This window comes from Salmo salar, chromosome ssa23, assembly GCF_905237065.1.
Source record: "Salmo salar chromosome ssa23, Ssal_v3.1, whole genome shotgun sequence".
Lineage (NCBI taxonomy): Eukaryota > Metazoa > Chordata > Actinopteri > Salmoniformes > Salmonidae > Salmo > Salmo salar.
In genome coordinates, this window is record NC_059464.1 from 40,626,348 (window position 1) to 40,647,379 (window position 21,032).

The 21,032-nt window shown below is 43.9% G+C and overlaps 1 protein-coding gene across 1 annotated transcript in view; it reads left to right on the forward strand.

Annotated features, from left to right (window-relative positions):
* The window catches only part of LOC106584631 (phosphatidylinositol 4-phosphate 3-kinase C2 domain-containing subunit alpha), a 67,197-nt gene that overhangs the window by 20,754 nt on the left and 25,411 nt on the right, over positions 1 to 21,032 (forward strand). The window contains exons 3-14 of the mRNA XM_014170115.2: positions 2,875 to 2,969; positions 3,595 to 3,755; positions 7,140 to 7,260; positions 8,623 to 8,734; positions 9,681 to 9,760; positions 9,877 to 9,940; positions 10,195 to 10,341; positions 13,025 to 13,058; positions 13,234 to 13,492; positions 19,360 to 19,482; positions 20,192 to 20,359; positions 20,691 to 20,799. Of these exons, the coding sequence (XP_014025590.2) occupies positions 2,875 to 2,969; positions 3,595 to 3,755; positions 7,140 to 7,260; positions 8,623 to 8,734; positions 9,681 to 9,760; positions 9,877 to 9,940; positions 10,195 to 10,341; positions 13,025 to 13,058; positions 13,234 to 13,492; positions 19,360 to 19,482; positions 20,192 to 20,359; positions 20,691 to 20,799 (1,473 nt within the window). The remainder of the gene's footprint in view (positions 1 to 2,874; positions 2,970 to 3,594; positions 3,756 to 7,139; positions 7,261 to 8,622; positions 8,735 to 9,680; positions 9,761 to 9,876; positions 9,941 to 10,194; positions 10,342 to 13,024; positions 13,059 to 13,233; positions 13,493 to 19,359; positions 19,483 to 20,191; positions 20,360 to 20,690; positions 20,800 to 21,032) is intronic.

Below are 21,032 nucleotides of genomic sequence, written 5' to 3' on the forward strand. Positions count from 1 at the left end.
TATGCTATTCTGTCATCGATGAATGAATGCGCGATAGAAACCTGACAAACTGATAATGGTGCATGTGACTTCAATGAACTGAATGATGTAGAGGGTGATTTGAATTTGATCTGAATTGTGAGGGTGAAGAGGATGATTGAATTTAGAATGATGAAGAGTTGTGGGCGGTCTTATTTTATTATGAAGGATTGATTTGACTCAGGAAATTATATACCATTTATAGACGCTGAGTACAACCATACAATAGCAAGCCCAACCAAACAAATGGATACACTGACAGCATTGCAAATGCTGCAGAATTTAGATGAGTTGGATGGCGGATTGGCTATTGAGCTTGAAATCGACGTTGCTGAAGAAAGGTAATCTGATTCTGATGTTTACTTCGAGCTCAATAGTCTCGCCGCAGAAAAACAACCGAGCCAACAGACAGTGATCCCAACTGCCACGGCGAGACAGGATTCTGGGAGGGATGGCACGGCGAGACAGGATTCTGGGAGGGATGGCACGGCGAGACAGGATTCTGGGAGGGATGGCACGGCGAGACAGGAGTCTGGGAGGGATGGCACGGCGAGACAGGAGTCTGGGAGGGATGGCACGGCGAGACAGGAGTCTGGGAGGGGATGGCACGGCGAGACAGGAGTCTGGGAGGGGATGGCACGGCGAGACAGGAGTCTGGGAGGGATGGCACGGCGAGACAGGAGTCTGGGAGGGATGGCACGGCGAGACAGGAGTCTGGGAGGGGATGGCACGGTTTGGGTAGAAAGGAGTGACGTGTTTGACATGCAGGTGTTGCAGCATATCAGATTGTACTGTTGCTCATGCGCACAGAAAAGGAAACCGTACATGAGACATGTTTTATGGATGAACTCAAAGCATTTATTGCAATCTTGTATGTCCGCGGAATGTGGAGTCATTTTGGTATGATGGGTATGGGGTGGACCTTTTTCCCCAGAGACCATGCCACGCAACCTCTTCAGAGAGACCATGCCATGCGTGCGGCAGGTGCACACAAAACAAGGCCCATAAACTGTGACATTCAATCAATTTTGTTTGTGGGGCTTGCTCACACAAAGCCCCGAAAATGTGTGCTGACTGTGGACCCAAAGCATAAAGAGAAGACTAGATTGATTCATGTGAAAAGGCACGCGTGTAAGGCCACAATACAGTTTACGATACGATCAACAAATTGCTTTTATATCTTGTCATGAATATATTTCCACAAATATATATTTATGTAATTCCTCCTTTACGATTGTTCATGCGCTGGTGCTTTTGTTTAGGCAAATCATTTCACCTGAGCACCTGGCTGGTTTTATTATTATTATTATTATCATCCATTTTAATTTTTACTTTGTCAAATGGATCTGTAACTGGACTTTTCCTATTAACTCTATTACTAATACAATCTACAAATAAAGTTGATCAAATGGATTACATTAGTTTTTATTGTAAAGGAAACTAAAATAGGCTATAGGACTACATTTTATTGTAAGGGAAACTAAAATAGGCTATAGGACAAAAAAATTAATGATATATTTCTTCATGCAATGAATCCTCTACAATAGTTTACGCACTGTTTAATCAAGTGTTGGTGCTTATGTTTGAGCACCACCTGGCAACGTTCTCTAGCGCAGGGGTTCCCAAACTTTTTTCACTCTGGGGGATGGTCCCCCTTCCAGCATTAGCGAACAACCCAGATGTGAGTGCTATGGGGCGATAGTCATTTTAAACAGGTTACCTTAGCGTTCTTGGGCACAGGGACTATGGTGGTCTTCTTGAAACATGTTGGTATTACAGACGGGGGTGAGGATGGGTTGAAAATGTTGCCAGCTCGGAGTACGCGTAATTGGTCTGGCCCTGTGGTCTTCTGAATGTTAACCTGTTTAAAGGTATTCCATCGGCTACTGAGAGCGTGATTGGCTCTCCAGGTGCAGTTGCTTTGTTAGTGGAATGTTGTTCAGTGTAAAGCTGTGCTCTGATGCAACTTTTAGTCAGTGTCCTAGAAATCACACATTTGTGTTTCTTGTGTTTTTGGTTTAAAATAACACACATGGAACAACACACGAAAGGGACTCTGCGTACCAGGCATTTTTGTAACCCTCCCTAATTCCCTCTGAGCAGAATCAGTCTTTCTCTTTCATGCATCGTGATGTCAATGAATTCCAGCGATCCTCTGTGTGCATCGTGATGTCACTAAATTCCAACACACCTCTTGTGCGGTTGTGCCAACTCATAGTAGGAAGACAGCCCAGGAAGAGGAGGCGGGACTTTCACTGGTAATTTCCTGTTGCACAGGAAAGGAAACGCATTCTTAGCCTTGGCAGTCAGACGGCTAGTTTGTAAAATGATGTGGTGTACTTCCTGCCAGTTCCCGGCAGCTTTCACACTACATCCAGGAATCCCAGAACTCAATTCCTAGGGTGGTCCTTTTGGTGTGTGTAGCTTTTTGCCCCAGTCTCTGCCCTTCCTGACTTGATGTTTATTCACTCAATGGTATTCAATGCGTTCATATATCAAAATGTGTCATTATTTGAGGCGTCAGCATACACCACTCCTAAACACCTCTGTTACTTTGGGAAAAATGCACAAGACTAAATGAATAGAGCCTCAGTCAGTTTGTATCATTTGTAAATGTGTTCCTGGATTGGTCCAATTTAGTGTTGGTGCTCATTTGTTTTTCCTGTCTTTACTGCACGTTTTTGTGTTTCAATCTGTTTACAATACATACATGACTAACCGAACACCAATTTAATTCCATATGAAATGAACACCAGTAAACCTATACACTATCTCAATGGAGGTTGGAATGTGTGTTTTGGCCCATGCACTGTTTTTCTGGTTGTTTACTGTTTTGTCCGCCATGTTGTCTCGCAGCACGATAAGAGACCTGGGAGAGTACTGTACACCGCCCTGGAGGAGAAGGAAGCCCAGAACCTAGAAGTTGTAGCCTTCTGTGAAGACGTAGAAACGTAAGCCACCGTGTGTGTGTGTGGTGTGTGTGTGTGTGTGCTGTAATGTTTGTATGATTCGGTATGCAGCCTCACTCCAGTCCTTTCAGGGTGCAGTGATGTGCTCTGGGAATCACTCTGACATGATGAGAACACCTGCATTACACTACACACACTATTCGATAAACACAGATGTGCAACAAATATCAGCAAAGCAGAAGCGTTTTTGAAGTTCTTTGGATCCCATAAGGAATTACAGGGCAGTAAAAGCGCGGCAGGTAGCCTAGTGGTTTGCGCGTTGGGCCAGTAACCGAAAGGTCGCTGGTTCGAATACCTGAGCCGACATGGTGAAAATCTGCTGATGTGTCCTTAAGCAAGGCACTTAACTTTAATCTGCTCTAGGGGCGGCATATGTCTGTCGGACCCTGTAAAACAACACATTTCACTGCACCTATATAGTGTATGTGACAATGCATGTTTTATTTTTTATGGGAAGTTAAGTAGGAGATTGGACCATTAATGGATTATCTACTAATTTATGGATGTATAACTTCTAGATTAGCTAATTTAAGGAAATACAAATAGGAGAATTAAGGATATGAAGTTTATGAACGGTAAAGATGACATACTGGCTTTTTTTTTTCAGCCTGAGGTCAAAGTTCGCCCATGATGACCTCCACACCAACCCGGGGTACGTGCTGAGTGCAGTCATCCCGCAGAGGGACGGGGGTGGGGACAATGGCTGCAGCGTAAAGGTGTCCATCGAGATCTCCGAGTCCCAGGAGCCTGTCACCTTCACCTGCGATTGTAAGGACAATAACACAATACACCTACTAGCATTGCTAAATCCCATAAACGTTCTCAACATTCCCAGGTTTTTCAGAAATCCCGATAGGAGAGTTCCCGGGAATCAGGAGGGGAAACAGAATCCTCCAAATGGGATTTCTGGAAAACCTGGTAATTTTAGGAAAGTTTCTTTGCAACCCTGACCCAAACATAGGTGCTCAGTGGTCCCCGACCCTGAGTGTGCAGGCTTCGTGGTAAGACACCTTTATACCCATAAAAGTAGGTTATTACTATATATTTATACCCATAAAAGTAGGTTATTACTATATGCAATGACATCAATTAGCCTCTTTTTTTTTTGAATTTTTTTGAATTCTTTTTTTTTTAGAATGGAGCTCTTCCAGGTTTCAATAGCTCAACTCCAATTTATTTTACTTTTCTATTTGTATCTGAGACATTTCCCTTTTTAAGACTGAGCTTCAGATAGAAGATAAGAACACTGGATGAGAGGTCTGAAGGAGGAAGCGGCATTCGGAACAGCCAGTTTATTATTATCATTTTTTAAATATGTTTTGTTGTTATGGTAATATGCCACATTCCCTCTCCTCACATAAAGGTTGTGCCCCTACCCCAAAGGCCTTCTCTATACCCTTGTCGCTAAAAGGCCTTCTCTGTATACCCCTGTCCCTACCTTCTCTATACCCCTGTCCTGCAGTAGTTACTGTATAAGGCCTTCTCTATATTATCTTCTCATTCATCCAAAGGGCTTTTGGTTCGCTCTCTGGGGGTGCGTTGTCATTGGCTGACCCCAGGTTTGTAGCTCTGCCCCCGAGGCAACCCCTCCAAAGCCAGTCACTGATCTCTCTTGGCCCGCACACTGTGACCAAGTTCTCTGATGGAGTCTGTCCTGGACTCCCTGGGCCCTGGCAGCGTATCAACACCAACCTTTTGTGTGTGGATAATACTGACTGTGTTATGAGCTTAGGCGCTGTCTGTCCCCACTGAGGACTCTAGCTGTGAAGCCATAAATGGTGTCTCTCCCTTTCCTCACATGATGTCTGTGTTTCATCTGTCCTAATTGCCTTTTTTTTTTTTACATTCTCTGTGCCAAACAAACTGGTATCGTTTGCTATTTCGTGTTGTGTGTGCGAGAGTGCGTGCATGCCCAGTCCTGCTGACCCAGTCTCTCTCTGTACCTCACTAACTGGTCACACTGCCTCTTCCTTCCCCTGTACTGTACAGCCAGGCCTGATTCGCTGGCTACACCGCCTGCTCCTCAGTTCACTTCCTGGTTTCCTACCCAATTGTGCTGACCCACTTTGTTGTGTTTAGATTCCCCTGATTGGCCACAATGGAAAAGCCAAGGTCGTATATATCGGCACACAGGAACAATGGCCTTCGGTTCTCTATTCTAGGAAGAGAGAGGTGTGCGGAGGGAAGGAGAGCAGGCTGAAAGTTGTTTTCTTTCCCTCTCTCTTGCTTCTCCAATCTATGGCGTTCCTCTCTTTGTCGTCAGGTAGGCCGGGCCCCTTTCTTCCACTTCCACCAGCGTTTTACCAGCTTCCTAAATGTGACGTGTGGAAAAGTCAACCGGGGGGAAAAACCCATTCCCAGATCACTCTTTCCCCAACTACTACTGTTGCAGCTTCTCTGCTCTCCTCTGACACTCTTACTGTATTTAACAGCCAATCAGAGCCGAGCTGGCTTCTGTTACCGGGGAGAAAATGACTTCTTCCTTAGGCTAGAATCTCCAACAGCAAGATTTAGGTTAGTGATACCCTGGCGTGGGGAGAGGGGAAACCCTGGGAACTGGCTGAGGTGGATGTCTTGTGGATTTGAGCGTGTTGGATGGCACCTTAATCAAACCATCTCTTTTTAACTCTGCTGCAGTTCTATGAAATGCACTGGCCATCATACTCTCTCTTATCTTCTGGTATGTTATTTCTCTCACTTGTTATGTTCTCCTTTTTCCTAGCATCCTGCTGTGTTGCTAGACTAGTACTGTAATCATAGACACCAATCCTGCTTTAGACCAGACCAATCCCCCAACACCCATGTTGGTGTGCGTGTGTGACCTCGCAAGTCTCAAACATTCCAGCACAATGTGTGAGTTTGTAGAGACACACAAGGTCTTTTTTTTTCAACACACACCCTCCAAAATGCCAACCTGGTCCCAGATCTGTTTGTGCTGTCTTGCCTCCTCCCATGACCAGGAGGCAAGGCAGCACCAGCAGATCTGGGAACAGGCTACCAAAAGGCCCTCTTCGGTCGTTGACGATTTTAGCCTCCCAAGGATCCCTAGAAAGCCACCTCACAGCACCCACCCACTACCGAGGCGTGACCAATCAGAACACGCTCTGAATCCCTCTAGTATTGGTGCCTTAATCCGGTCCATTCCTCAGTAGGGTGTGGGGTTGTTATTGCTGGAGAGCCCGGGGTCCTGGGGTGATCTTTCTCGTGTGTGTGTGTGTGTGTGTGTGTGTGTGTGTTGGCATCAAACGGAGAAGGCAGTAACCCCCCCCAGAAGTGGCAGATCTGTTGTGTGTCAGGTTTCTCTCACACACACACACACACACATATTTTCTAGAAGGAGACATGCTGACATGAGTCTTTTCCAATAACAGAGTACTGTAGCATCTTGAGATCTGGATTAGGTTAACTGTTTTTATTGAATAAGGGAATATGAAATGAATTTGGTAATAGAATATGAATTAGCCTGGTCCTAGATCTGTTTATGATGTCTTGCCAACTCCTATACGGTCATTATCATGACTATAGGAGTTTGCAAGACTGCACATACAGGTCTGGGACCAGGTTAAGTATGAGTATAATCCATCCGAGAGGCCCTCCACGGTATTTTCTTAAATGAAACTTCTGTCGGGCCAATTATTGACTGTTTTTACATGAGTGATCGTTTCGGACATAATTCCATTGAGCCTCTTGGACTTGGAATCCTCACTTATTGCGTGGATCACTAGATCTAAACCCTTCCTTTAATTAAAATCTGCTCCCCTCTTACCTGTGACTAGACATGGACAAAGGCCACCTTGCTTTATACCTGATGCCCCTTAGTAGTGTGAGATGCAGCCTATGGCCCTGTTCAAATTCTTTACATGTGCATTCTTCCTTTCTCCCTTTCGTGTGTTCACCGATTACAAATGAGTGGACCGTTGAAAGCCCTGTGGTGGAGGGCTGGTGCTCACCCATCATGTCTAATCAGTGATTACTTCAAAGAAGGCAAAAAGGAAGGATACACTTTACAGGACTGTGTATGCAATTATTCTTTAACCACCCCTTTCTCTCTCCTCCCACCCTTCCTCTCTCTCCCCCCTTTTTCTCTCTCTCGCCCTTCTCTCTCCTCTCTTCTCGCTCTCCTCTCGCTCTCTCCCACGTCCTACCCCATAGTGAGTTCTCCTGTGGAACTCCTCATCATGCAGGCCCTATGTTGGGTTCATGACGACCTCAACCAGGTGGACATCAGCAGCTACGTCCTCAAGGTCTGCGGCCAGGAGGAGGTGCTGCAAAAGTGAGTCCTGTACATACTCAGAAACCTCACTGACCCCTGCGTTTCCCACAATCCTGCCTCAATGTCCCCTGGCAGAGAGAGAGGATTGAGATAAAAGAAGGATATCAAGATCACTGCCAACATTCCACAAGCAGGGAGCTATTTGTCTTTTAATTGTGTTAGGAAAATGTTTCCTTTTGGCCATTTTGCAGGGGATGCTTTTACTAATAAACAACGGAGGGGTTGAGCAATAGCAGGTCTCCCTTTTTAAAGGCACATTGTGTGTCTACTTATACGTGCGCACATATTTTTCGCCCTGTGTCTAGCTACAAATTCCCCAGTGTGTGTGTGTGTGTGTGTGTGTGTCTGTGTGTTTATCTATACTCTCCCAGCCTTGTCTGGTCTTGGCAAGCCCTCAGAAGGTGCTGGAATTAGACTCAGCCGATGTTTCCATTGCTCCCTGCCCCCACTAAGCATAGCATCTCAAGTCAGGTCCCCCTCTCACTCTTTAGATTCATGGGAACTCTTTAACTTTTAAGTGGGTGTTAAGTGTTTAGTTCTGAATAGGGCTGGCACAATTACCGTGTAACTGACGGTTATGGGTCAAGAGAATGAAATAACCGTAACCGTTTTTGTTGATGGAACAAGCAGCTGACTGAAGACATGATGGCTGCTCATCCCCCCCCCGCCCACCCCTCCCCCTAGAGGGCGCTCTCCACAGTTTGGGAACCACTGACCTATGCAACGCCCCCTACAATGCAGCAGCACACCTAAAAATAGAATGATATTTCCATGGCAGCACATACAGTCAGGAGTGGAGGAGATACATTTTGGTTTTTTGGGGGGGCAATTATTGTCATCCAAAACTCTATGACCTTCACAGCCCCAGTTCCATGTTAAACTTTGGTTTAATGTCCTCGTATACACCACTGGCCTGAACCGATAAGTCAGTGACCATGGCCTAGTTCCATTTGGTCTAGGTCACCACCATTGAGCACCATTGTGCTTAGCCACTGGCTAAGTTTAAACAAGATGCTGGAAGTCCCACCATAGCCTATAGGATGTCTCGGTGGATCCGCCATCATTTTGCTGACATCATTCAATTTTTTGAGATCTATAAATATCAAAAGGAGAGGTGGCTAGGGGCCTAAAGGCTAAAATGGAACTGGGCCCGTGCCTCACAATTCTTTGAGCATAAGGATATTATTGCCGAGTGTTGTTCATTTGGGCAGGCAACAGGAAACATTTAAAAACGTATTGAAAAGGCAAAAGAACATGAGCGTTTCTTTTTGGACCAAGGTAGTCCCTGATGATGTTTTCTTCCGATTGGTGTCTAATGATCATGATATCATATTGACCTATGGTCCTGTGTCCTCTCCATAGTAAACACAGCCTGGGCAGCCACGAGTATGTACAGAACTGCAGGAAGTGGGAGGCAGAGATCAAGCTCCAGCTGCTCTCCCAGAGCACCATGAGAAGAGATCTGGCACGATCGGTAAGACCCAAACCAACAAACCAATCAATCAGTGACGTATCACTTTGGTGTGTGTGTTTGTCACATAGAAATACCAGCTAGAGGTCAGAGGCCTGGAGGAAGGTCAATGAAACAGACAGACGTCCAGAAAGACAAACTTTCAGACTTGCAGAGAGAGACCGACGGGCAGACTTGTGGAGGGAGAGAGAGATCTCACATCAATAGCTAGAGAAACTGCAGTCCAAACTCGGTCCTCAGCCCTTAAATGTGCCTTGCCCAAGCGAGGGAAAGTGATGATCGGAGAGGCAACGTTCTTGGTGGAAATCTTGAAGTTGAGCTTAAAAACAATCAACCTAAAGCTATTAATGTACCTAGTAAGCTGACGTAGCTAGCTAGAACTCCTGTCAGGTAGCTTGCTAGTTACAGGTACCCATAGCTGGCCAGCTAGTTGTATAGTTTGGTCATTTATTCCAATTCATTTCAGAATTGCTAAAAATATGTTAATGAAGCTTTACACTTTTTTATAGGCTCCTCACTACAAGACTAAGCCAATTTGCCAATGCTAAATTCATCTATATATATTTTTTCTCGTGTCATCATTTTGTCTAGCCGAAAATGCAGCTGTGTTGATTAAATATGACACTTCGCGGCCACCGGTGTATGACACGTGACTACAGTTTGTGTTGAATTGTGGGTCATGTCAACCCCACAAGTGATCAGAGTTCTTCACTTGCTCCCTTGAGCTAAATCGAGGCCCGAGGGTGGCTACGTTATTGAATTGGACCTCCATTTAAGATGGCAATCAAACCCCATCCGGTTACAATGGGGATTCCCCCAAGGGAAAGTGGCTAGCCCGAGGGCTGAGGGGGTAAAAATAACGTGTTTGGACTGCAGCCATTGAGAACCTAGTGAGACTGGAGTGAGAGCACAGTGAGATCTCATTGTTTCATGGTTTGTGTGCACGCAGGCGGAAGATGACTCTTCTCCGGTGGACTTGGAGAGGCACCTGAGCCAAGTGGAGAGGCTGTTTAAGGAAAAGGTCACCAGGTAGGAACTTCCTTTCGGCTTCTTATCGCATCATCTTAACCATTGTCTGGAGCCAAATAAGGCCATCTGGAATTCCCAATATCTATCTGTTGATTCTCTCGCTCCCCACCCCCCAGACAAGGCCTGGCCGACTATCTGGAAGGCTATCACAATCAAGTCAACATCTGCCTGCAGAATGAGGTAATTTATTAAGTTAATTCACCTCTTTCATGCTGCATTGAAAGCCTTAAACATGTGTGGTGGGGTTGTGGTGCAGAATTGCTATCAGGTGTTGAATGGGTGTTGTGCATTGCATGGATAGTTCACACACAATTGCGAAAGGCCTATAGATTCCTGGAAGAAATGTGCTGTTTCAAGAGTCACTTGCATTGTCGAGTACCTCAATAGAGATTGCTCTCACACACACTCTAAACAATGACTTTGTTCCTCCACAGAGTACCCAGTATAAGACTGTGGATGGGGTGGTTCAGATGGTGAAGAACCTGTGCTGTGCCCTGGATGAGGTAGAGACCCAGGCCATCACGGAGGCAGTCAAGAAAGTCAAGCGCTCAGTCAACCTCCCCAGGACACGCTCGCCAGAGGTACGTTCAATGATGCATAAACATCGTGTGTGTGTGTGTGTGTGTGTGTGTGTGTGTGTGTGTGTGTGTGTGTGTGTGTGTATGTGTGTGTCACGTCTCTACTACCGGGCTCCTCCGACTAACAAAACCTTTTGATGTAGCCACTCATTTCGATGACTTTCACCTAGTAAAGTGTACAAAATGAGAAGTGAACTGACAGCAGTTGAACCATTATATTTGTCTATTGAAGATTTACATTTACATTTTAGTCTAATAATCGAATAATGAAAGAGAAAGATTGCTGTTTTGAATTTGGTCAAGTTTAGAAGAGGTGGAAAAACTATTATCCATCAATAATGATAAGCCACCAGGTATAGACAACCTTGATGGGGAAACTATTGAGAATGGTAGCAGACTATATTGCCACCCTATTTGCCGTGTCTTTAACCAAAGCCTAAAGGATTGTGTGTGTTCACAGGTGTGGAAAGAAGCTAAAGTAATTCCACTACCTGAATATAGTAAAGCAACATTTGCTGGCTCTAACAGCCATCCAATCAATTTGCTGACTGTTCTTAGTAAACGGATGGAGAACAGTATTGAACAAATACAATGCTATTTTAACTAAGTTAACTACTGACTTTCAGCATGCATATAGGGAAGTGCACTCAACTTGTACTGCACTGACTCAGATGACTGATGATTGGCTAAAATAAATGGATAAGATGTTAGTTGGAACTTTATTGTTAGATTTCAGTACAGTTAGTTAATGATAATCTTATTATTTTTTTTTACTGGTTATGACTTTGTCACATGGTTTGAGAGTTACTTGTCCAATATAACTCAAAGTACTCTTCAATGGATGCTTCTCTAACATCAGATATTTACAGTGTCGTGCCCCTCAAGGCAGTTACTAATTATTTGCCACTTGTCTTGTAAGAAGGTAAAATGACTATGTATGCTGATGATTGCACACTCTACACATCAGCACCTACATCCAGTGAGCTCACTGAGACTCTTAGCAAGGCGTTAGTCAGTGTCAGAATGGGTAATTAATTAAATGCATCCAAAACCAAAAGCATTGTATTTGGTTCAAAGCATTCTCTTAGACCTAAACCTCAACTGGAGTTGATTATAAAGGGTGTGACCATTGAACAGGTTGAAGGAGCTGAACTCCTAGGAGTAACATTGGATGATCAGATATTATGGTCATGTCACATTGACAAAGTTGGGGAGAGGTATGTCTGTTATAAAATGATGTTTTGCGTTTTTGACACATCAACTTTACTAGTTGTTCAGGCTCTGATCTTGTCCGATCTTGATTAATGTTCGGTAATATGGATAGGTAAAACAAAGAAAGTCCGAGCAAAGCTACAGCTGACTCAAAACAGAGCAGCATGCCTTGGTTGAGAGTTGAGGAGAAATTCACTACTTATCTTCTAGTCTTTTTAAGAAATATTTGTATCCTCTTCTTGGTGTTTATTAGGGATCCCTATTAGTTCCTGCCAAGGCAGCAGCTACTCTTCTTGGGGTTTATTAGGGATCCCCATTAGTTCCTGCCAAGGCAGCAGCTACTCTTCCTGGGGTTTATTAGGGATCCCTATTAGTTCCTGCCAAGGCAGCAGCTACTCTTCCTGGGGTTTCTTAGGGATCGCTATTAGTTCCTGCCAAGGCAGCAGCTACTCTTCCTGGGGTTTATTAGGGATCCCTATTGGTTCCTGCCAAGGCAGCAGCTACTCTTCATGGGGTTTATTAGGGATCCCCATTACTTCCTGCCAAGGCAGCAGCTACTCTTCCTGGGGTTTATTAGGGATCCCCATTACTTCCTGCCAAGGCAGCAGCTACTCTTCCTGGGGTTTATTAGGGATCCCCATTAGTTCCTGCCAAGGCAGCAGCTACTCTTCCTGGGGTTTATTAGGGATCCCCATTAGTTCCTGCCAAGGCAGCAGCTACTCTTCATGGGGTTCATGAAGTTAATATTATAATCATGTAATATTATTACAGCACTGCATATCTACAATACAAAATGTATAATACCACCATACAACATTATTTCAATGTACGTGTGTAGAGTGCTAGCGTTTGTGTGTGTGTCGTCACAGACCCTGCTGTTCCATAAGATTTATTTTTTTAATCTGATTCTACTGCTTGCATCAGTTACTTGATGTAGTCATAGCTCTATGTGCCTCCCATAGAAAAATGCCTAACCACTTGTATAATCTATTTGCATACACTTCAAGCAGACATGCATACCCCACCAGACATGCCACTATGGGTTTCTTCAAAGTACCCAAACCAAAAACAGATTTAATGCGTCACAGTTATGTATAGAGCCATGTAATCGTGGAAGGCTCTGCCACCAGAGGAAAGAAAGTTTAGCTTTAATAAAACTGATAAAAGATATTCTCACAGCACCTCTCCCTTCTCTTAAGATCCCGATTTAACTCTACTGTATATAAGAATATGTACATATGAAATGTGTAAATAGTAATTCTGTTCTTATTCCAATATATCACTCTTTTATTTATTTTGTCTAACTGTTCTGTACTTTGTCATGTGTTTGTTTGTTTTATGGAACACATAAAAAGTTGCTGCCGTATGTGCGGTTGCTAATGGGGATCCTAATAAACTAAACTAACAGCTCACTGAAGGGATGGGCATAGAATTCCAGTCCTGTCATTCATATCTGTTTACGTTTCTGTCTCAGGTGGGCTCCAAATCCTTAGGTCGCTCGGCAAATGGTGAGTGCTACAACAACCAGTCACATTTTTCACACGTTAAAAGTTTGACTTTGCAAGACTATGATCAGAATATCATCACACACAGTGGCGGAACTTCCTGCTTACAGAAATCAACAAAAATAGTTCAAATCGTTTGAGTTAACATGACCCTCTCCATACCCTTTGACTCCTCCAGGTCACCTCGGCCCCGTAGAGGAGAGCATGGGCTTCCTGACGGATGCCGTCTATGACCTGGCCAAGCTCTACCTGCGCTCCTTCTGCCCCGCCTACTCTTCCTCTAGCTCCTCCCCTGACCCTTCCTCATCCATCTCCCAGCATGCCGAGGGGGAGTCTCCTGTGGAGGGGCGTAGCAGTAAGGAGGCCTCGGGCACCACTGACCACCTGCAGTTCACCCTGTTCGCCATGCATGGCATCCCTGCCGCTTGGGTCAGCAGGTGAGTGTACCAGGCACCACCTATTGGCTTGACATGGTAGTGCAGCAAGCTAGCGGTTTACTAACATATTGTTTTGCTACTAGCTACTTTTTGGGGAGGGTTTGATAATAAAAATAACAAACAGGAAAGAACCCTCCCACCTTTGCCCCATACTCACCTAGCAGTCCAATAATTAACTAAATACAATATGCACTTTACAAAGTCTGGATGCTATGCTACACATCTGTCTTATTTATCCTCAACCAGGTTTGGTAGTGAATGTCAGAGGTAGGACCAAGTCACTATTATTCCAGTCAGAAGCAAGTCACAAGGTTCGAGTCCCAAGTACAACGGGTCAAGACTATTGTCAAGTCCAAGTCGTGCATTCTAAGAGCAAGTCAAGTCTCAAGTCAACAACAAAAAAATCTATCCATGCAACGACATGTTCAGTTACAAATCTTTGTCTGTTCATTGAGACTACCACACAGCCCTTTTCATGATTTTGTCTACAACACATTTTGATGATGTAATTGTAAAATGGGGACCATGTAGCAGTCGTAAGGACATGACATCAGCAGGTTGACGTGCTCAGAGTGTAGATTTATTTACAGGTCTTGGTGATCCAATGGTGAAAGCACCATATCATCCAAAATATACCAGTGCATTTACCAAATATACAGTGTATTCGGAAAGTATTCAGACCCCTTGACTTCAACATTTTGTTATGCTACAGCCTTATTCTAAAATTGATTACTTTTTATTCTCATCGATCTATACACTACCTTATAATGACAAAGCAAAAACAGGTTTTATGAAATGTTTGTAAATGTATAAAAAAAAAAAAAACGGAAATATTATATTTACATAAGTATTCAGACCCTTTACTCTGTACTTTGAAGCACCTTTGGCAGTAATTACAGCCTCGAGTCTTCTTGGGTGTGACGCCCCACGCTTGGCAGACCTGTATTTGGCGAGTTTCTCCCATTCTTCTCTGCCGATCCTGTCAAATCAAATATGTCAGGTTAGATGGGAAGTGTTGCTGCATAGCTATTTTCCAAGTCTCTTCAGAGATGTTCGATCGGGTTTAAGTCCGGACTCTGGCTGGGCCACTCAACGACATTCAGAGACTTGTCCCAAAGCCACTCCTGGCTGTGTGCTTAAGGTCGTTGTTATGTTGGAAGGTGAACCTTTGCAACAGTTTGAGGTCCTGAGCCCTCTGGAGCAGGTTTTCATGAAGGATCTCTCTGTACTTTGCTCTGTTCGTCTTTCCCTCGATCCTGACGAGTCTCCCAGTCCCTGAAAAACACCCCCCACAGCATGATGCTGCTGCTGCCACCACCATGCTTCACCGTAGGGATGGTGCCAGGTTTCTTCCAGACGTGACGCTTGGCGTTCAGGCCACAGAGTTGAATCTTGTTTCTCATGGTCTGAGAGTCCTTTAAGTGCCTTTTGGTCAACTCCAAGCGGACTGTTATGTGCCTTTTTACTGAGTTGTCCTTCTGGAAGGTTCTCCCATCTCCACAGAGGATTGACCATTGGGTTCTTGGTCAACTCCCTGACCAAGGCCCTTCTCCCCCGATTGCTCAGTTTGGCCAGGCAGCCAGCTCTGGGAAGAGTCTCTTGGTGGTTCCAAACTTCTCCCATTTAAGAATGAAGGAGACTACTGTGTTTTTGGGGCCCTTCAATGCTGCACACATTTTTTGGTAAACTTCCCCAGATCTGTGCTTCGAGACAATCCTATCTCTGAACTCTATGGACAATTCCTTCGACCTCATGGCTTGGTTTTTTTCTCTGACATGCACTGTCAACTGTAGGACCTTATATAGACAGGTGTGTGCCTTTCCAAATCATGTCCAATCAATTGAATTTACCATAGGCAGTCTCCAATCAAGTTGTAGAAACATCTCAAGGATGATTAATGGAAACAGGATGCACCTGAGCTCAATTTCAAGTCTCATAGCGAAGGGTCTGAATACTTATTTAAATAAGCTATTTCTGTTTATTTTGTGTAAATTCGCAAACATTTCTAACCAGTTTTAGCTTTGCCATTATGGGTTATTGTGCTTAGATTTGAGATTTTTTTTAAATATTTTGTTTTAAATCAATTTTAGAATAAGGATGTAACGTAACAAAATATGGAAAAAGTCAGGGAGTATAAATTCTTTCTGAATGCACTGTACACTGGCAATAGCCCAAAAGAAATAGCATCTGTATCAGGCTTAAAGACATGCTCCGGTTCCTTTTGTGACTACTGGCTAAAATGTAAACAAATGTACCTGAGAATCCCTTTAACCTGTCCTATCTGAATGGACACCGGTAGAGGGCAAGACTGTATAGCCTCCCCTTGAGAAACCAAATGGAATCTGTCTAACAGGCGCTCTAAAAGGTAGGCCTACATAATACAAGCACTTGGCCTCCAGGACCATACAATTACCAACTTGGCAATTACAACCAATCAACTGGTTCTACAATGTAAAACTTTATTTCCACATACATTGGTACATTTGTCTTAATCAGACTTAATTATTATTAATGAGATTTCAACACATGCATACATGGAACAACAATTTTATCTTATTCAACCTTCTGACTCCAAAGCCTAGAGCTCAGGCCACGTAGCCTATTTCCATGTGCACTGAGGCGCGCACGTTCCTATTATGCACAACCAGAATGACAGAGACAGAGGACGCAGACACATGGAACTCTGACATAACCCGGGAAATGGGAACAAAAAAAAAACATGCATTGAATAAAAATAAATGAACAGAACTTCTACCTCATGGGTTTTGTTAACGCGCATGTGCACTATAAACATCGCGCCACTCGGAGGGTAAGAAATGGTTGGCTAAATGAAAAATGTATCGTAAGCCTATCAAACGTGAAACAAATGTCTACGTGTTGCTATGAAAGGTACGGGGATGGAATGACGAAACGCTATCAGTTATTGTAGTATTAGATGGAATATAGATTTACCACAGGGCCTATGCATGTAAACATGTGAAAACAACAGTAAATATTTCAACAAGAGAATTGGAGAGGGCAAGTGAAGAGCCACGCCTATGGTGCATCTTCACCACAGTAATAATTCATTTTAAACATTCCAAATGCAAAATTCATAACTAAATTAAACATGTCAAGCAATTGTTACATACCAAAATACCAGTAGGTCTATGGTAGTAATTGTTGCCCAATTGCTGATGAGCTTGCAAAGTATTCTTGATCACCAAACAATTTTTGGAGCTCCATATCTTCCATAATAAATAATCTTCTCTTCCTATAATTTGATTGTGCTGCACCCTATAGCGGTACAGCAAATCAGCAATTTGTACGCTAGCTCACCACCCGACCTGTTTGTTAGTTTGCTGGTACAATCATAGTGCTGAGTGTGTGGTTCACTAGCCAAACTGTTGCAGGTGTTTTTGCAAGGGCGACGCTACGGTCTCTGGGTGCGTGTAGAGTAATCCACGTAGACTCTGTGCCACAAAATGAGTGACAAAGCATTAGAAAACATGGCCAGATAATTTCTCAAGTCAAAGTCGAGTCTTGAGGCTCAGAGTCAAGTTTCATTATTTTATTTTCTATCAAGTCGAGTCTCAAGTCATGAAATTTGGTGAATGTTGCGGGAGGCTGGAATGTCTGCTAGGTGCTGTTGCTCGATAATTGGACAGTGACTCTTCTGCTGTTGCAGATGTGCACAGTTGCTCACCCAGGAACGTATGTTATGAACTGAGCCAAGAAAGAGGGAACCCCAATAAAAAAATGGTTTCTTTACCCCGTTACTGACCAGTCCCATCCTAATAATCACTTTCTGTTTGCCCATTTCTGAATGGACTTGTCAGTGCCTGTCATTGGGTATAACTTTCACTTTTTGCATTACACCTTTATTGGCCTGGCAATTCTTTTGAACATATTTTAGTTCAATATAAAAAAAAAAAAGTGCTATCATTTGAAGTGGACTTAATTGCAGTAAGGAAGACACTAGAAACTATAGTTTCCACCTTTAAGGACTTAGCCCTAGAACTGATACTTTTGATCTCTTGCACCTCTTGTTTCTCTCCGCGTCTCATTTTCCACAACCGTATCCAATTCCTCCGCGGCTCTATTGTATCTATATCCATCTTTCTTCCTGGAACAGACTTGAGCCAACCTTTCCATTCAGTTAGCACAATCTTGCATGACAGTGGACACTTGGAGTGGCACATTTTGACTGTCTCACTCAAGGGTTGTGTTCATTATGGCACACAATGGAAAATGTTTGAAAACACTGGCAGTCCCTGACAGTTTCGGTCACTTTTCTTCTTTTTGATGCCTAATGAACACAACCCAGGCTTGGTGGGAGGGAGGCAGGTCCAAAATGCCACTGGAAAATGTGTTCCGGGACGCAAGTGTCTTTGCTTGGCCAACGAGGGTTTAAAAATGAGAGGCACTGGTAATAACAGGCTATTTCCTTCTGCCCGTCATCCATAGGGCGTTGTCCAAGAGCTTGCACTACATGACCAAAAGTATGTGGACACCTGTTTGTCATGCTGAACAGGAAAGGGCCTTCCCCAAACTGTTGTCACAATGTTGGAAGTACAAAATCATGTAGAATGTCATTGTATGCTGTGGCGTTAAGATTTCCCTTCACTGGAACTAAGGGGCCTGAACCATTAAACAGCCCAAGACCATTTTTCATCCTCCACCAAACTTTACAGTTGGCACTATGCATTGGGACAAGTAGCGTTCTCCTGGCATCCGCCAAACCCAGATTCGTCCGTCAGACTGCCAGATGGTGAAGCGTGATTCATCACTCCTGACAACGCTTTTCCAGTGTCCAGTGGCGGCGAGCTTTACACCACTCCAGCCGACGCTTGGCATTGTGCATGATCTTAGACTTGTGTGCAGCTGCTCGACCATGGAAACCCATTTCATGACACTCTCTCGACGAACAGTTTTTGTGCTGACGTTGCTTCCAGAGGCAGTTTGAAACACTGTAGTGAGTGTTGCAACCAAGGACTGACGATTTTTTTCGCACTTCAGCAGTCCCGTTCTGTGAACTTGTGTGGCCTACTACTTCTCGGCTGAGACGCTGTTGCTCCTAGATGTGTCCAATTCACATTAACAGAACTTACAGTTGACCGGGGCAGCTCTTGCAGGGCAGAAATTTGACGAATTGACTTGTTGGAAAAGTGGCATCCTATGACGGTGCCACGTTGAAAGTCACTGAGCTCTTCAGTAAGGCCATTCTACTGCCAATGTTTGTCTATTGAGATTGCATGGCTGTGTGCTTGATTTTATTCACCTGTCAGCAACGGGTGTGGGTGAAGTAGCCGAATCCACTAATTTGAAGGGGTGTCCACATACTTTTGTATGTATAGTGCATTTTTAGGAGGCATGGAAAACCTTTCTGAGCTCCATATCAATGGAACTCTGAAAATATGAATCCCGTAACACGACGAGAAACGCGGCCCGGAAATATTTAGTCTTGAACTAACAGTTACTCCAACGTTATGGCATGGCTGGAATCGTCTCTCATCATTAAGGTTTGACTGTTCTGCTCTGTTGTGGCTAGCGTATTATCACACACCATCTGTCGGCACAGTGATGCATCATGTCACCAGCAACAGTGAACGCATGCATACCATGCTGTGTTGAAGCACCAGACAGATGGCGTTGAGCAATAGGAAATCTTTTTGAATCCTAAATGGTTCACTGCCTGGTTTTCTCATTGGAGCTTATGGAATGTCAGAAATGTCTTACATCAAAAATGTGAACTGTGAAAATAAACAGAGCCAACTTAACACCATTTTTTTTTTTTTCTCTCTGTACAAAGATGAATTTTAACTCCAGAATAATTAGGTAATTTCCTTTCTTTCCTTACTCTCTTTCCTTCCTCCCTCCTTTTGCAGCTATGAGAAGTACTACCTGATGTGTGCTCTGACACACAATGGCCGGAACCTGTTCAAGCCCATCCAGTCCAAGAAAGTCGGCACCTACAAGAGCTTTTTCTACCACATCAAATGGGACGAACTGTACGTCACTACTGCCCTCTACCCATAGAAATACAATACCGTTAGACAAGACATTATACATAACACAATCAATTGAATTGTATATTGTTCTGTTTTTATGTGTACATGATCATGAAACAAATGACCAAATCAATAATAGCTGATCTAATTTTAATTGTGTTTATCTAATCTATAATATTGTTGTATTGAACTTTGCCTATACCAATATTGAGTTTCCCATTTAGGGTCAGATGTCCCAACTAGGGTCAAATTTCCTTGGCATCTGTTACACAGGCCCAGTCACCAACACCACGAACATAGCAGGACAATAATACAAACTGATAAGACATGACAACATTTTAAAGGATTGTTACCTTGTAATACATGTATCATTTGGTCAACCGCTGGATACAATTACTAGTAATAATAACAGATTCCACATAGCATACACTTTTTATCCAAAGAAACTTAAGGGTACAGTCAGTGCATACATGTTTAGTATGTGATCGTTGAACCCTCTTACCAGCTGGAACACACACTACCATTATATATCACAGACGATGCACATTCATACTTAAGCTATTGTGTGTTTGAGAGGAACTATATGCAGTCAGACTGCGCAGAATCACTCATCTACAAAAATGACCTTACATCCCAAATAACTACTCCATATGTGATCAAGATAAGCGATGCTGCGCCTTGCTTTTCTCAAACGGATCTCTCTCTCCAGGATCAACTTCCCAATGGCGGTGGCCCTGCTTCCATTGGAGTCAATGCTGACTCTCTCTCTCTTCGGGGTTCTGAACCAGAACGCCAGCGGCTCCCCAGACTCCAACAAACAACGCAAGGGACCAGAGCTGCTGGGCAAAGTCTCCCTGCCTCTATTTGACTTTCGACGGTAATGCACAACCACATAAATTTTAGTAGTGTGGTTGTGCAATTTCTGTGTGTCTGTTGTGTTTTATGGCATAGTCTTGTGGTCTATTTCAAGAGTTAATTATGTGTAATAGCTGTCTATTGGGGATTCAGAATTGTGTGTGTGTGTGGTGTGTGTGTGTGTAGGGTGGTGTGTGTGTGTGTTGTAGGTTGGTGTGTTTGTGTGACTATAATGGGGTGTGTGTGTGTGTATAGAGGGGTGGGTGGGTATAGAGTTGTGTGTGTTGTAGGGTGGTGTGTTTGTGTGAATATAGTGGGGTGTGTGTATGTTAATACTTAGGTGTGTGTTTCAGGGTGCTGATGAGTGGGACCAAGCTGCTCTGTCTGTGGACGTCTCCTCAGGCTTCCTCTGCTGCAGCCGGGAGCCGGAGGAAGAACCTGGCTGAGAGGATCATACTGCAGGTGACCACACCACTCCACACGCGCACGCGCACACACCACTACACACACACACACACACACACACCACTCTATACACACCACTACACACACACACACACACACACACACCACTCTATACACACCACACACAGACACCACTCTACACACACACCACTCTACACAAACACACACATTACTTGCCTAGTTAAATAAATAAAATACACAAACACCACTCTACACACACACACACCACT